The following is a 12,171-nucleotide window of genomic DNA, read 5'->3' on the forward strand; positions in this document are numbered from 1 at the left end:
ACTAGTCATAGATATTGATCAATGATTACACGCCACAGATATCGATTACAAACGTCGTAGATATTGATTACTAGTCATCGATAATGATCACTGATTACTAGTCAGCGATAATGATCACTAATTACTGGCCATAGATATTGATCACTGATTACTAGTCATAGATATTGATAACTGATTACTAATCATAAATATTGATCACTAATACTAATCATCGATATTGATCACTAATTACTGGCCATATATATTGATCACTGATTACTAGCCATAGATATAGCAAATATATTGATTACAAGCCATAGTTAATGATTACAAGCCATATATATTGATTACTGATAACTAGCCCTAGACATTGATCACAAACCGTAGATTTTGATCACTGATTACTAGTCATAGATATTGATAACTGATTACTAATCATAAATATTGATCACTAATACTAATCATCGATATTGATCACTAATTACTGGCCATATATATTGATCACTGATTACTAGCCATAGATATAGCAAATATATTGATTACAAGCCATAGTTAATGATTACAAGCCATATATATTGATTACTGATAACTAGCCCTAGACATTGATCACAAACCGTAGATTTTGATCACTGATTACTAGTCATAGATATTGATAACTGATTACTAATCATAAATATTGATCACTAATACTAATCATCGATATTGATCACTGATTACTAGCCATAGATATAGGCAAATATATTGATTACAAGCCATAGTTAATGATTACAAGCCATATATATTGATTACTGATAACTAGCCCTAGACATTGATCACAAACCGTAGATTTTGATCACTGATTACTAGCTATAGATATTGATCACTGATTACATTATTACAAGCCATAGTTATTGATTACTATTACTATTCACAAATATTGATCAATAATTACTTGTCACAGATATTAATTGCTGATTACTAGCCAAAAATATTGATCACGGATTACTAGCGCCACATATATTGATTACTTGCCATAGATATTGATTACTAGGCACATATATTGATTACAAGCCATAGTTATTGATTGCATGTCATATAAGTTGATTACTAGGCATAGATATTGATTACTTATCATAGATAATCATTACTAATCATATTTGATGATTACAAGCCATAGATATTGATCACTGATTACAATCAATAGATATTGATTGCTGATTACTAGCCATAGATATGCATTAACTTGCATATCCTGTAGTACATGGGGCCTCAGTTTATTTTTTGTCCCATCCCGCAACTGAACGTTTTTCCATTTTCCACGTCAACCTTCCTCCCTACATTACTGATAGGCGCAATCCTGATTGAAAATATACAAAAATTAACCCATAGAAGAATATAGAAATAAGTCATGAACAAAACAAAGGATTGAGGTCGATTGCGATTTATTTTGAGATATTAAGTTATATAATATACTTATATACAACAAATAATAGATAGAATTTAAAATATACAACTTAAATAATATACATCATTACTATACAATAACACATGGCACTAGTTAATCTCATCTACCATGCTGAGATTCTATTTACATAATGCTTGCACTTCCAGTCATATTACTGGTTTATTTTACTACATTATAGATTAATGTTCACATGTGAAAATAAATAATGCCTGAACATGCCCTAAAATAGAATAACTAGTAGAATAGGTGTCATCTCTTCAACAAGGTCTTAGTTTCTACAATGTTAAATATGGTGTTATCTTCACCTTTGAATTTACAGATTTTGACTATTCCAATATCTTTGATAACCACTGAATATTAACTACCAGTTTCAATTTCGGAGATTTCCATTACATAAGCTAATTTAATTTGCTTTTTGTCATATCTAACATTAAGAATAGATTATAATGACAATTTAATGGTGGAATCGGGACCCTGTTGTCACAGTAACAAAGTATGCGATGATTTGCATTCCAAGCTACAAAATGAAGAAGGTGAAACCCCTATAGAAGTCAACAAATGAATTATAATGAACACAAACATTTAAGTCATTTTGATGATTGTTCCTAGCACTAATTTGCATAAAAAGTTATGGAAACAAACCACAGGTCAGATACAAAGATCCTTTTACAAATATAAAATAAGTCATTGATTTGTACACAGGTAAAATATCATTTCCACTTGCCATCCAATCTATGTTCACAGCAGCTGCAACAACTTTTTGATAAGCCACTAGAATATTTCATGTACATGTATTCTTAAATCAAAAGAAATTGGTTTTTATGCAGATATTTTCATTGCCAACCATACACTACTGGCTGATACACATATATCAACTCCATCCCGAAAGCAGGCTGTCTGGAGATGTACCAGTAAGAACACTGGCATTCTAGAGACAAAGTCCAATAACTTGTCAATTGAAATGAACCAAAGGTAGTATGAGACTGTAAAATATGTCAACAAACAAATACATTTTGTTCACGTCTTGAACAGTGATAACTTCTCCACATCTAAAACTCTCTCTTTTCTTTCTCCTCTGAAAACATCACATTTTAATGCACAGTTGAAAAAGATAGTGTGTATATTATCATTAACAGGACCAACATTGTAAACTTGACTTTAAAAAAGATCTATAATATAATGAAATCTTCAGATTCATTTCTCAAAATATATCACCCATAGCTCAAGATGGCATGTTCTTTTCAGTCAACATGAACTGCTTTTGAACCCACCCAATTCTGTGGCAGTAACTTTAGGTCTGGGTGACTGTAATATTCCATTTCTCTGTTGAGTAACAGCATATCGTTCCTTCAGTTCATTTAAAGCTTGTAGTAACTTGGCGTTTGCTGCATCTACAGTCATTATTCTGCGCTCCTGTGCTTCTATCACTTCCTGTTTCTCATGAACGACTTTCTGCATCTCCAATTGTTCTTTCTTTAATTCATCTTCAATTAAAACTAATCTATAATAGAAAATATCAATTCAAAAACTGAGCTAAGTTTCTCTTTCAGATGCCTAATGATTTTTTTTCTTTTTAAAACAGGATACCAATGCATTTATGGCTTTGAATGAAGACCACAGACTATCACCACAGATTTACTAGGTTATTATCAGCCCAAAGCTTACCTTTGAATAATGGATTTCATCTGATTATCTTTCTCAGCTTGTTGTTGTCTCATTCTTTCTTCACTTTCCATTAATCTACTCTGCCATTCCCGAGCTACTTGTGTTGTTGTTAACTCATGTTCTGACAGTCTAACTTCAGCTTGGTTTAAAACAACCTGAGCTTCTGCCAATTGTTGACGTAGTAGGTGAACTTCTTGTTCATACTGAAAAAAATAAATATTGAAAATAAATCAAATGAAATGGAGCAATTCTATTTAGTGTGCCATGCATGCCATTTGATATCATTCTGACTTTCATTTGAGGATTTGCAAAGACTTCCTTCACAGACGAAAGAATTCTTTACAATGAAAAACATCTTCCAGTATTTGACTCATTTGAACATGAGAAGCTATCTTGACATTATCAATTATTTCCATAGCAACTGTCAATAATTCAAAAATATTATCAAAATTCTTATCAACTAACCTCAGCTTTTGTTCTTTCTTGTTCTTGTAATTTCCTTTGAACTGAACTAATTCCCATATGAACTGAACTGAGAGGAGAGAGTCTACGTGAACTATGGGATAGAATATCCTCCCGACTGTGTCCAAGAGATTGAGAACTATTTGATCTTAAAGCAACTGGTGTACTGGTCTGAGATATAACAGAGTCTGTTGCTGTACGTCTTAAATTGTCTGAATATTTTTGCTTTGATAAACATCCAAAGTCCATACTCTGAGACAATTGATAAGGTCGTACATTTGCTGAGCGTTCATTAGGCATTGTGTCGTAGGAATACGAATTCAAGCGATGAACACGGGGACCACTGTGTGAGTGAACAGGACTAGAACTTCGAGGTCCAAGAGAAAACTTCACTGAATTGTTAGAACTAGATTGGGAGCCATTGTACACTGGTCTTTCATTTAAAGATTCACAACTACTAGAACTGGACAATTGAGACAACTTTCGTAGCGGATCTTCAGATTTAACTCTGTCATTTTTCACAGGGCTACGATGTTTGACTGTACTGGCTTCATCAGCACTATTTAAAGAACTGTCACTGGAAGCCTGATGAATTAAAGAAGATGGTGTTGTACCACGACTAGAGTTGGCTAACTGATGAGAGTACAAAGGATTAGAAAATTGAAGAGGTTGCATAGGATACTGAACTATTGGAGATTTTGAAATCTCACGCACATGTTCATGATGAAGTCCATTGGCTTCAATGGGAGAATTTGATTGGCTGTAACCAAATGATTGATAACCTGATGAAGCCACTGTGGAGATTTGACTAATTGACATTTGACTACCGTGAGCATTATGTTCCATTTCCATGGAAGAATTTTGAGCATCTTCATCCATAAATGGAATTAAATCCAAATATTCTCCATTTTTAACATTTTCAGCTGCACTGACTATATGGTTCCATGATTGATTTACTCGGTCCTCATTAACTCGTTTAGATCTTGCCGAAACATTTGACACTTCACTAACGCGAGTTTTCACTTGTGGTTTTTCCTGTGATTGGTTAAAATGAGGGTCTAGTTTTCGTGGATGTTTGAAAGGCTTAGCACTACTATCACTGTTTGATTCTTCTGATGTCCCATTTTGTGACTCACGACGATGTTGTTGAAATATTGGATGTTCGTCTATTGATTCACCACACTGACGTAACATGTCACGTAAAACTTCTGTTGGTGATGTTGCGTTCAGACCTCCTGGCATATTGACTAGGTTGTCGTAAACTTGACTTTTACGATTATGTTTAATATTTGTACCAACAGAAGGATTGTCTATAGCATCACTGATTTTTGATAAAATTGTTTGTAACTTGGATAATTTTTTCAGTGACTCCTGAAATTATAAATATATTGGAAATAAAAGTTAATTTCAAATTGTAACTATTCCTTAAAATTAAGTTATTGGTTTATTGAAAAAAAAAAATATATAAGAGCTGAAATTAACAGGAATCTAAAATATTCGAGTGAATTTAAAAATATTGGAGATTTACATCTCATTTTTCTGCTCCTGATTTCACTTGCTACTGGATTAGTAAATAATGAATACTACCTCTGGTGCCTTGTCAAAATTTTCTTGTAACATGGAGTGTAAAATAGACACTTCTCTTCCCATATCAATATAACCATCAAAAGATAAAAACTGGTTGCCTGTCTCTATAGTCTGTAATATATAACACATAAGTATTACTGTCAAGTTTCTTGACCTGATTGCATTTGATATCTTGTAAGATTTCAATAGTTTGTTAATGATACTTTCTCTTGATTATCTAGGTTAAATGCAATAGCATGATCCATAAATTTTTACAAAATTGTTGTTATTTCCCTTATTCCCTTCCAGTAGGTGAAATTATTCATGGTAGTATGAGATGTAAATAAAGACAATGTAACTTACAGAGATTTGGTGAAGAAAGTTGTGCATACTGTTGGATTCACGTTCCACAAAACTGTTTAAAAACGTCATATATTCCTCTTTACCACCTCCAAATCTACAATAAGTTTTTATAATAATATTACAACTAAAAAAAAAACTACCTAATATCATAAACAAATTTCTAACAGAAGATCTTAAACTGAAGAAACTTGATTATGTACTGAATGAAACTTTGAATGGAAAGAAGATTGAAGCTGAATTTACTATCCAAGCCAGCCAATTTAACATTGCAGAAAAACTTACTTGGTAAAATTTGCTAGTGTTTGAATTGTTTTAGCAATTAATGTTAGATTTCTGGCAGCTTTTTCTTGAGGATATTCTAAAATAAAAATGACAGAATTAAAAATTGATCAAAATTATCAGTATCTTAGCACAATTAAGATGCTACCAATATCCAGCTAATTCACAATACATCAGGCAGGGGAACGAGACAGGAAAGACAGGGGAACCAGACAGGAAGGGCAGGGGAACCAGACAGGAAAGGCAGGGGAACCAGACAGGAAAGACAGGGGAACCACAGCGGAAGGGCAGGGGAACCAGATAGGAAAGGCAGGGGAACCAGACAGGAAAGGCAGGGGAACCAGACAGGAAAGGCAGGGGAACCAGATAGGAAGGGCAGGGGAACCAGATAGGATGGGCAGGGGAACTATACAGGAAGGGCAGGGTAACCAGACAGGAAGGGCGGGGGACAAGACAGGAAAAGTAGTACCAATTGTAAATTATAATTGGCTGATAAGCCATAGAACAAACTTGTTACGAACCTTGTGTGAGGTTAAAGAGACTAGGAGATAAAATGGCCGGACAGAGAAATCGTAGAAAGATGGAGCCACTGATCAGATTATCAGACATGTCTTCTTTACCACGTTTAATACAACGATCTCGGAAACTTGAAAAGACTTCTCTTAATTCACTGGAAATAAAATATAAAATGTATTAATACTGATATAAGATTTCAGACTATACATTGTGAAAATATTGGTTCAAAATACAGTCAGAATTATTCAGCCTCATTCTCAGGGAACAAATTCAAATGGAGCTTTACATCGTTCTCTTTCCCAACTTATTGGGCTAACTTCCAGTCAATTTGTTAGCTGTCAATAAATCTCCCATATACACATCCTTTAGGCTGCCATTGTGTTACAGAAATCTTGGTGGGTAATAATAGAAGACATTGAAAACTAAACTGAAGTCTCACCTTGGGAAATAGCAATAAGAATTCATAATTTTAGCCCAAGCCATTTGACAATACATTTCTAGATTTTTCTGGTGACACTGTAAGGTCGTGACATTGTTAACTTTAGTTGGGTCTACTTCACAATCATCCTGACATTCTATTAGATTACGCACGTAGTCCCCAATAGTATCATGGAGGTACTGGAAGATAAAGGCACACAATATTATGGTGATATGAGACAAACTAGTATATAAGTAAAACTTTTCAAATTGAACATCTGGTGTCTGGTAGAACTACAATTAAATAATAGACAGCCACATTCATACATGCAATACATCATCAGCAATATCTGACTAAGTTTCTTGTAATCAATAACAGAACAAATCTTGAAGGTCAAAGTTAAGTAATGCTTTGAAGAGATTGATAATAAAACTCACCTTTTCTCCCACTAGTTTCATGTAGGCTTCCATAGCTTTAGTAGCCATACTGTTACCTCGGAACGTCAGGTGTTCATTGTCTAAAACATACAAATTCAAGGGCATTCAGAAATATGGTATCTATGGCAAACTGTAGGTGAACCCTCTTTAATTTTTATATCCAAATATGAGATTCAAGGAAATGTAAACACATCAAAACATGGCAAAATGAAAACTTATGCAATCAAAGTTTATGTCAAATTTCTCTTATAAATAGGTAAAAAAATGTATTAGATAGATGTATTTGAAATAAAGGTTTTCATACCTAATCTGCCTATTTCTGCCATCACAACATCAGAAAGAAAAGTTTGAGCCATGCCTAGTTTCTGCATTATGTTAATTAAAGTAATGGCTATATCTTCTTTATCTCTTACATTAACTAATGGTTCAATACTTTCACATAGTTTACAATAATCACTCTTTAAATACTGAAAAAAAAAAACAAACAAAACTTATAAAGAACTTAAAAACAATATTTTGTATGTTGTCAATATCCTTTGTTTCACATTCAGGTATCTTGCAGATCTTATATTATATACGGATTTATGATAAAATTCAAACTCATGATGAACAAAGACTAGGCACATGTCAAACCCTTATAGCTGTAGAACAATAGTCAGTCAATAGCAAGTGTAGAGATAAATATCCTCTCAAGGCACAAAAATATTACCAGGAAGTACTTTCACTTACACTCCTACACCCTCTAATGTTTAAAACAATTGATCTTACCTGTATAAACTCTGAGTAGAGATTGATAGGTAATATATGGACAGTCTGATAGCGAGCTTTAAGTCGAATTATTGGTAGATCATTCTTGGAATCTTTTCCTGCCTTACCAACTGTACCAGATGCAGCTGTATACCACTTCTCTACATATTGTCTGTTACCAATTTCTGATATTGGTATATTAATATAACCTGTAATTATAGTGAAAATAACATAACTATCACATATTTCTGGTATGGTATTTCATGGATAAGTCTATGTTTGGCATGGAATTCGGCAAAACTTATCCCTGTGAGAAATTTAGGAAACTTTGATTTTGATGTTGGGTTTTTTAATTGCTAAATACCGATCAATGCCAACAATTTTTGTGAAAATACATGAAAAAGTCCTGCTTTTAATTTATTAAATCAAAATGGAATTGACATAAAATTAGTAGAACAGAATGTTGTCAGTGATAAATATTACACGATAACCCTGGGGGTCACAGTCAATACAATAGGGGGACAGGTGATAAGACTAATCACTTTTATCAACTTGGGCGCTATGGGGTTTGAATCTGTTCTATGATAAGAGATATCTAGCACTATATATTAGAATCTGGACTATGATAAGGGTTTATCTATAGTATTAGATTACTGAGAGTCCTCTTTTAATTAACTTTCACTAATTATAAATTATATTGTAACATTCCTTAATCTAATTAGCTTTCAGCTTCCAGCACAAAGATAAAGGACATAACTTAAACTTAGAAATTATATCAAATTAAAGTTTTAATTCTTTTCTTGCTGCACTAAAGACTGCAATATCATAGAACACAACAGGACAATTATTATGTAGAGGTCTATTTCATACATTCCTTTTATTTCAAAGTGAATAAGTCGTCAACAGTAGCTCATGTGTAAGTATTTTTCTGATGGATGTATAGTTTTTTTTGACTATAGATCAGTAATTATGTCTTCAAGTCACAGATATCTATTATTGACTATTTTCAATGTAGATCTAAACCATAGTTTATAAGTCACATACAGACATTAACAAGAACAAGTTTCTCAATAAAATTCATCTTGTTTGTTGCCTGGAGTCGAGTGTCTTAACTCACTAACAATAGGTAATAGTCTGACCAGGGGATTAGTATCAAAAACATTTTATCTTCCTTTAGTACAAACATAAACACATGTCTTCAAATTACATTTCTCAAACAAACTTCAACAAAGGTTCGTTTCTTGACCCACGGTTTCACAGTAAACAATTAAATTGGCCATTTGTCAAAATGTCCACAAATACTGAGTCAACAAACTGGCCCTTTCTTAGTCACTTAAACAATTACAAACTGGCCAAATATTTTACACTGCCTTTCAGATATTGGCCTGGCATTTTATATTTAAACATCAAACAGGTGTAAAAGAGAAATGAAAATGCAGAAAATCTTTGAAAAGAAATGTTCTAAATTGATATAATTTTCTTCCTGATGGCTGAATTTTAAATGATACAAAAAATTTCCTTTTAAGATTGTTAACTCTTTTTTTCATTGATTTTCTAGATACTAAAATTCAAAGTAATGAATATCTTTTCAATCATGAAAAAAGACTTGAGATACAGATCAGATGTATATTTTAGTGTAGAGAATTGCAATTTGAATAATATATGTCAGTTGTCACTGTATCATATCTAGAAGTATAAGGATAAATGATTCAGAAACTAGCGACAGTGAGGGCATCATCCCTTGGGAAATTTCCAAATATTTTATTTCTCCACCAGTAAACTAGTAAATATAATACGCATTAAGAATTTCTCTATGAAACTTTATGATATAATAGACGCTTGAGACATGAAGAGTATCATGTGTCTCATTAGGAGAAAAAGAATTACTATGGAAACAATGTGAAGGGAATTCCCTTCCGTCAAAATAAATCACAAACTACAGAAGTATCAGTCCCATGTTATGTGGTGTGTTGTTTAAAAGTGATTTCACTGTATCTTTAAAAACCTCAGTGGGTCTCATTTCATATTGTTTGAACTTGGTCTGAGCTCCAAATATTTCACAATAATTAAGTTTTGATTTTTGACCTCAGTCTCTGATTACATTATTTCAAAATCCATCAAAATGAAATGTTTGTTGTGAAAGTAAAATTGTGTGGGAGAAAATGTCCTCAAATGGAAAAAAAAAATATCCCAACTTACCTAGCAATGTGTTTTTATCTTTTTTCTTCTTCCGATCAGCTTCTCGGAATAAATTCACCGTGATCACATCTACTGGTGGCAGGTTACTGAAATTGATATAATAATGTACATTTCATTACGAACACACTACCAACCTAGAACAATCTTGGGGTGTAGGTAGTTCAATTCAAATCACCTGATACCACTCTACACCTGTACACACAATGAAATGCTTGAGTCATTCTCAATAAGATAGCTTTTAAGATATATACCTTTTATCTTCTGAATACTTACTTAAATTCAAAATGTTCACCCCAGAATAACATGTCTGACTTCATCTTAATGGATGTTCTAGCGTATAATGTTTTATCTAGATATATCTCACAAAAATATCTGAAAAATAGAAGATTCCAGATAATATATTGAATAGGTCATAATATCGTCAAATGATGTTTTAGAAATGAAATTAAGATGTCTCGTCTCCAAACAAATTAAACTAATGAAGATGTATCAGGGAACCCAAGCCAGGAATACATACTGTTCAATAATTGATGTTAATCTAATACTAATATATTTTAGGGGCCAAAGGTCAGATGACATTAAAATCATCATGTTTGGAATGAAAAGGAGTTCAGCAAAAAAATATTTCTCAATGTCTGAGGGCCAAGGACTCCAAATTGTCCAGATGACCTTTAAGAGTATTTCAATCTATCACTGTCTCATTATTAACTTTTCATATTCCTCATTTATCACAGGGGTGAAATAATTAGAGGGGTCGCAGGTCAGGGATCAAATTATCTCCAGTTGGGGTTGTTATTAAAATCATTACTACCCACGGAGCTAGACCTACCATTATATATATCTTATATACTATAATCTATCATTGTTATTTTGGATCTTTTTGATAGGTCCACAACATAAGATTAAACCAATCTAAAAATACCTATTTATCCATCAGTTGCAAAAAGTCAGTTGTCAATGACCATACTATGAGAACTGAAAACAGTAGCATTCTTATCTATCACATAACAATGAAAATAGATACTTCAAAATGATAACAACATATAATCTGAGGACCTCTAAACAAACAAAATACCAAAATATAGACTTCAGATCACCTAGCTCAAGATCTTATAGCAACTTCTTGGTAGAAACAAAAGTTAATTTGATGTACATGTATGCAGATCAAGCCAAAACCCATACAGCTTAGTGACCCAAGGAAAATTTAAAATTCTGTCTAGGATTCAGGATTGGCTGATACATGATTAGATCTCATAATTGTATGTAAGTTACAAACAGGATCTTTCTCATCTGAGAAGTCAAACAATAAAAGTTACCAAAGGGAGGTAATAAAGACATGTGAAAATCCTGACACGTTGTAAGTGGTTGATACAGGATTATCTTTTAAACCAATTTCACCTTTAAAAACTTCATGTTAAAAATAACATCTCTGTTCAAACGCCATCTATCTAGAATTGTTGACGCTACTTCAAACTGTTTTGTTCTTAACCTAACTTTAGACCAGAAATTTGATACCAAATCGCCTATTCATTGAACAATTTTGTTCAGAATGGATGAATTGAAATTTTCTGTTTTATAACTAAACTAAATATATAAATTAAATGATATGTTTATATTTTGAAACATTACTGAATGTGAAAAGTTGAAGATCAAATATAAACTTTAAGGTTTTGGTAATGATGTTTATGTTAAAATACAAACAATGTTTGTTTTCCCAGAGTATGTTTCACAACAAGTATATTAGTATCTACTAGTTAATGGAGATTATGATGGTTGAACAATACCAAACTAATTATTATTAGTACTATATGTTTATTGTACTTAAGCTGTTCAGTACAGTCTAAATTCTAATTTTAGTCTCTACTGTTTTGACATTTCAAGTTTCTTAGTGAACTTGTGTTACACCATGTTTTTACCTCTGATGTTTATTTCATTTACTTATCTTGTTAGAATACAAGAAAATACCTATTGAGGTTTGAAGATTTCCATTAAAGAAAAATTTGGTCTTTTAAGTTGGAGAATGGTAAGTGAATCTCCATTTATTAAAAACTATGGAATCAAGGTGACTAATGGAGAAATGACTATTGTCTGTAAGG

General features: G+C 32.5%; 1 protein-coding gene across 1 annotated transcript in view; it reads right to left on the bottom strand.

Moving 5' to 3' along the window:
* Nucleotides 1-2,668: 2,668 nt before the first annotated feature.
* Nucleotides 2,669-12,171, bottom strand: part of LOTGIDRAFT_114108 (hypothetical protein) — a gene marked incomplete at both ends in the record, with an annotated part of 11,598 nt that continues 2,095 nt past the window's right edge. The window contains 14 exons of the mRNA XM_009052266.1: nt 2,669-2,924; nt 3,089-3,291; nt 3,596-4,716; nt 4,846-4,921; nt 5,138-5,248; nt 5,480-5,573; nt 5,762-5,837; nt 6,280-6,428; nt 6,714-6,892; nt 7,130-7,209; nt 7,434-7,596; nt 7,898-8,085; nt 10,076-10,161; nt 10,349-10,447. Coding sequence (XP_009050514.1) covers nt 2,669-2,924; nt 3,089-3,291; nt 3,596-4,716; nt 4,846-4,921; nt 5,138-5,248; nt 5,480-5,573; nt 5,762-5,837; nt 6,280-6,428; nt 6,714-6,892; nt 7,130-7,209; nt 7,434-7,596; nt 7,898-8,085; nt 10,076-10,161; nt 10,349-10,447 — 2,881 coding nt within the window. The remainder of the gene's footprint in view (nt 2,925-3,088; nt 3,292-3,595; nt 4,717-4,845; nt 4,922-5,137; nt 5,249-5,479; nt 5,574-5,761; nt 5,838-6,279; nt 6,429-6,713; nt 6,893-7,129; nt 7,210-7,433; nt 7,597-7,897; nt 8,086-10,075; nt 10,162-10,348; nt 10,448-12,171) is intronic.

This window comes from Lottia gigantea (genome assembly GCF_000327385.1).
Source record: "Lottia gigantea unplaced genomic scaffold LOTGIsca_18, whole genome shotgun sequence".
Lineage (NCBI taxonomy): Eukaryota > Metazoa > Mollusca > Gastropoda > Lottiidae > Lottia > Lottia gigantea.